Genomic DNA, 5,637 nt, shown 5'->3' with positions numbered 1-5,637 from the left:
AATCATGTTTTCCTCATTTGTCCCTCTCTACGTTCATTTCTCTTATTTAATACTAGTGAAGAAAATAAACAGAATAATACATGGTTCCCGTTTCACATCAATCTCTAACAACTCTAATAATATATATATATATAGGTACAAATCATCTGATAACATATGATCAAGGTAATCATAATCTTGAATTGGTCAAAGCTCCAAAAGACTCCAAAATAAAACTGTCGAACACTCTAATGCTTTAACACATTCAATCACATATATTAAATATTAGTCTGTTCCATCAACTATATTTTTCTCTTAAATGAGGCATATATATATATATATATATATATATATATTATATGGCCTTTTATAACCAAATATATATCGAGATACTAAACCTAGTTAGAAACTAATTATTATTCTTTTTTTTTTTTTTTAGTTTTACATATATTAAAATAAACGGTTAAATGGGTACCCGTTTATAACCACAGGTAATACCCATAACTGCCTATTTAAATTTCACGGGTAAACGGTTATACCCATAATCGTAACCGTCAAATTTAAATAGACGGATAACCACGGTTATTTATAGCTAATGGGTATTTGCCCATCCTAGTCATAATTGAGATTTCCATTCAATTTCGTCTCAAGTTTTGCACCAGAATGGCACGCATGATCAAAAATATAATTTTTTTTGTTCAAAAAAGTCGTTTCTTAATTCAAAAGCATCATTTCGTAGATATTTTTGCTCTTGCATTTGTGTGAGCCTAACTTATAACTTTTAGACAAAGAGACTCGCAAATTAACTATAATCAATTATTGCTTCAGTAGGCTTTAGGGTTTAGGGCCAAAATTTAGAGAGAGAGAAGGTGCGGCGTAGAGAAGAGACGAAGAAAGGTTTCAAGAGGTATGTGTCTAGCCTTGTGCCTTTATTTATTAAAGAAGAGAGAATAACTTGCTCTCCAAATAATACAAGCATAAAAGAAAAGATCTTCTACATCCCAAAAGATTCCTAATTTACCTAAACAACAATCATACGTCCTCAAGTGAACAGTCATTTTAAACGAGATTGCTACGTGGGAATTTAACACAAGATACAATAAACCGTAAATTAATTGTTCATCAGACTTGAAATATTTGCCATCTGCTGTTTGAAATCACCAGAAAATGCTATACACTGTTTGAGATATATCATGTCAGCAAGGCTGTCGATCGAGTAAATACCAGCACTTCCGTCCAATCTCCCCCAGCTCAGCTGGTTGGTTCTGCACCCGATAATCTGCACGCACAATCACAGCCGTCCAGTACTGATTTCTGTTTTCCGATGAGTATAAGAATGGCCACCTGCCGACCTTGCGTTCTTGCATTTGGTTTGCTAATATAGTTGGCACATACATGTAGCAACCAAACACTGATAACTCCTTTTACAGCACAAGATCTTCGTTGCAATACAAGATCAGCATCCTAACAAGCAGATAAGTCACACTCATTATATAAGTGGTTGCAGTGGAACAAAATGAAACATGGAGGCTTACTTTTGGCATTCTATTGACTGTAAAGGGACCGAGACAGTTACAGAAATTACAAAAAGATGACGTGTTTCCATTGTACATGCAATAAAACATGCGTACAAAGAAATCAAACACACATGTTTTTGAATATTTTTCTGAGGAGGTAGGGCATTACTCACCTATGCAAATGGATGGATGGAATGAAGGGTGAACAACATCGAACATCAGCGCCAAAGCTTTTTTTGGTCAACATCGAACATCGGGCCCAGAGCTGAGCTCATCCTTCCAGTACAAAATAAGCAATCAATTATCTCCCAAACAATCTTTGCCAAGCACGGTGAAGTCGACACTCAAGCAGCAAAGGATTTGAACTTTCCCCGTCTTTTTTATACATCAAACATCTTTCAATATCCCCTTCTTTATTTTGGCCTAACAAGGAAAAGGATGATCAAATGTGAGATAATTTTGGAAAAACTAAGATGGTGCATTTGAGTGGACTTTTTTTTTATGTGTGGGAGATCTATCATGTCTTTGTGTACGTAACATTTCTCTCTGTGTCGTATCAGGCCAGTGCCCAATTTTCTTCTATATAAACCGTTAATTGAATGGCTTTGAAACTGTAATTTGACATTCCACCATTTTAGGTCTTAACTTCATGGGCACCAACATTAAACAAATCATAACATTCTAATATTTCCAATTCCCAATTTGCAGTTAAACCCTAGTGAGCAGGAAATAAGCATGCATAAATCTGTTAGTATTTCATGTATCGTTAATCTAAAACATCAAATCAGCCAAAACAGTGAAATATAACAATCACCACAGAGATGCCAAGATCATTCTACCAAAATGTACCAGTCATGCTTACCATTTTGAGTCAACAAAGGCAAGGTCCTCGTCCCAGAGAAACATATTGTACTTGCTGAAGAGACTGCATATTCACAGCGCAAATAAAGACTGCAAAGACTACAAATCCAGTATCATATTCTCCTGAGACATCAATAACGAGCTTTTGTAGCATTTTATTGTGTAAACGCTCAGTATTCACAATGCATAATGCTTACACGGATCTCTGGGAATATAATGTTTTAAAATCACTTCCGCTTGTAGTAGTGCTCACAGATAACAAATTAAATACCAGAAACCAACATTTTTACGGACCATCCATTCCCTCAATCAACATTGAATATGTCTGAGGATGAAGCCGGCAACCCATCTTCTCCATGATGCTTATGAGCTCAGAGCATATATTGACAAAACCCCTCTTAAGTAAACCATCAAAAAGAACTTTCCAAGCTACTTCATCGTAATTATATTCGCAAAGAAGCAAAGTACGAAAAATTGCTTTTGCCTTCTCAGTCTTCTCTTCATCAAGAAGCCCGCATACAAGCAACGTGGAGGACTCCAGTGTCGGTAAATAACCATCCTCAACCATCGCATCCACCAAGGTTGCTGCCTCTCCATACTTTTGCAATGTACAGCAACAGGTAAGAAGAGAATTATAAATATTCTCACTTGGAGAAATTTTCCTTTCTCTCATATGACTGTATAACCTCTGGGCTACTTCCAAGCGCCTCTCTTTGCAAAGACCTATTATAAGTTTTTCATAAGTGTTGGTACCGGGTGCACAACCATGTCCAGCCATTTTTATAAAGAGCTCTAAAGCAATGTCAAAATCCATTGTCTTCCACACATCACTAATATCAATTAAGGAGACTTTTCGGATCAAATCAATTTCCACCATATTATTCTTTGTCTCCGTCAACTTTTCATTCGAAAGATGTTTGAGCAGAAAGGAATATGTATAATGCGAAGGGTCACAACAAGCATCAAACATGCGCTTAAGAACATCAAATGCACAATCAATTAATCTCATACGCCCATATCCATCAATTAGCAATGTGTAAGTCAACGAATCTGCTATAATTCCTTCTTCATTCATCTTCATCATCAATTTCTCTGCCTCTTCTACATTTCCTATGCCGCAATATGCATGAATAAAGGTAGTGTAAGTAAACAGGTCAGGTTGATTACCGGAACTAACCATCTGGTTTAAAAGCCTATGAGCATGGTCAAAGTCCCCTTCCTTCAACATTTGTTTAATTAGAATTGTATAAGTATGTGTTGTAGCTTTTACGCCAATACTTAACATCTTTTCTACCAGTGATAATGCTTCCTTCAGTCTTCCTTCTTTGCACAACACATCTATCAAGGTATTGTAAGTGAATGAGTTCGGCAAACAGTCTTCAGCAAGCATTCTATCAAACAAAGAATGGGCATCGTCGATTTTCCCAACCTTGCAATAACCATCAATCAAAGCAGTAAAGATCACGTCATTTGACTTTATGCCTTTCTCATTGAGAGAATCAAACAGGGCATGAGCTTCTTCCAGTCTGCCCCTCTTACAGAGAGTGTCTAGGAGAGAACTGTAAGACCATCGGTCAGGAACCAAACCACTTTCTTTCATCAAATTAAGCAACCTGTAAGCACTCTCAAAATGACCCATTTTACACTGCCCATGGATTAATGAGTTGTATGTATATAGGCTTGGTGAGAGTTTCCGATCAAGCATCTTACCAAGCAATGCCATTGCCTGGTGTATATTTTTCCTTTTACAAAACCCACAAATCAATTCATTGTACGTCCGAGCATTTGGATAACAATTACTCGATTCCATCAAAGCCAAAATACCAAGTGCAGCCTCAACTGCTCCCTCCTTGCAGTACCCATCAATCATTGCGTTGTAAGTGACAACATTAGGAACCAACCTTTTCTCCAACATCTTGTTTAGCAAGTTTCTTGCCTCGTCAAGCTTATTTTCCTTGCACATGCTATCAATGAGCACAGTATAAGTATGAACATTTGGTTCACAACCCTTGTCCGTCATCTCTTTGAACAGATTCATTGCTTCTAATTTCCTTCCCAATTTACACAAGGCGCAAATAAGAACTGTGTATGTCCGCACAGTTGGAAAACAATTATCCTCCCCCATTTGAGAAAACAACTTTAGAGCCTCATCAATCTGATCAGCCTCGCAAAACCCATGTATCAAATTAGTATAGGAAACTTCATTTCTTTGACAACCCTTTTGCGGCATTAGCTTAAAAACCCTGTAACCATTATCCACATCCTTATTCCTACAATGTCCCAGTATCAAAGAAGTGTAGGTAAATGTATCGGGGTGGAAACCCGCCTGCCCTATCTTACTGACATACAAGTCTGCCTCAGCCACATTACCCACTTTACAGTAAGCATTGATCATGGTATTAAAAGTATGCAGATTTGGAGAAACCATATCGTCTAACATCTCCAAATACAAAGCTTTCAAATCTTGAAGCAGGGAAAACTTAGACAATGACATAAGAAGAAAATTGTAGCACCTGAGGGTGAGCTTGAACTCGAACTCTCCGGCACCATTCAACTCCCGCAAAAACTTGAGCACGAAAAGGGCATCTTGAGGGGAACTGGAAGCCTTAATCATGGAAATTCGGATCTTTTCTGCGACCTGGAGAAACCCATTGGGGAGGAGAATGTTGAGGAGAGAAGAGTGGCAATGGACGGTGTGCTTGTATCCGGGTTTAAGAGCTATCCAGTTGAAGAAAGCGAGGGCGGTTCGGGGGTCGAGGTTGGGAGCGAAGACGGAGGAGACATGGGAAGGGGATATGGAGGGGGCTAGTTGTTTAAGGGAAGGGTGGCGCTGCCAATTGGGGCGGGATAGAATGGCGAAGAGCTGGGAGGATAGATCGTGCGGTTCATTGGAGAGGGGAAGAGGAGCGGCGGCGGCGGAGGAAATGGAAGAGAAGGGTTTGAGGAGGAGGAAGAGGAAGGGTTCAGGTGCGTGGCAGATGACGGCCATGGGTTTTCTCATCATCTTCTTCTTCGGGCATCGAAGGAGGACCCGACCCAACTCACTTCATCGTGTACGACCAAGAAATGGTGTTTGAGTTGCAGAGTGGGAAGAAGAAGAAGAGGAGGAGGGAGATAAGAGTAAATAGTTGGTTTGTTTGGGTTCGTTTTGGAATTTGGAGAAATCTCTGCGAGCTCAAATCAATGAGTGGGCTTTTTGAAGGGTTTTTATTTTGGGAGTTCTTGTCACCGTTTGAAATCAGACTGCTGAAATATTAGAATAATAAGGCATTTTAGGGCT

General features: G+C 38.9%; 1 protein-coding gene across 1 annotated transcript; it reads right to left on the bottom strand.

Moving 5' to 3' along the window:
* Positions 1–873: 873 nt before the first annotated feature.
* Positions 874–5,372, bottom strand: LOC103946391 (pentatricopeptide repeat-containing protein At5g65560). Its single transcript, XM_009357087.3, has 3 exons — positions 2,359–5,372; positions 1,670–1,919; positions 874–1,443 (listed from the first exon to the last, which is right to left on the bottom strand). The coding sequence occupies exon 1, from the start codon at positions 5,359–5,361 to the stop codon at positions 2,644–2,646; it is 2,718 nt and encodes a 905-aa protein (XP_009355362.2). The 5' UTR covers positions 5,362–5,372; the 3' UTR covers positions 874–1,443; positions 1,670–1,919; positions 2,359–2,643.
* Between the last annotated feature and the right edge of the window lie 265 nt (positions 5,373–5,637).

This window comes from the organism of the source record quoted next, unplaced genomic scaffold (assembly GCF_019419815.1).
Source record: "Pyrus x bretschneideri cultivar Hongxiangsu unplaced genomic scaffold, Pyrus_bretschneideri_v1 Contig17, whole genome shotgun sequence".
NCBI classification, from domain to species: domain Eukaryota; kingdom Viridiplantae; phylum Streptophyta; class Magnoliopsida; order Rosales; family Rosaceae; genus Pyrus; species Pyrus x bretschneideri.
The sequence above is the reverse complement of the archived record's forward strand: the minus strand, read 5'-3'. Positions and strand labels throughout refer to the sequence as shown.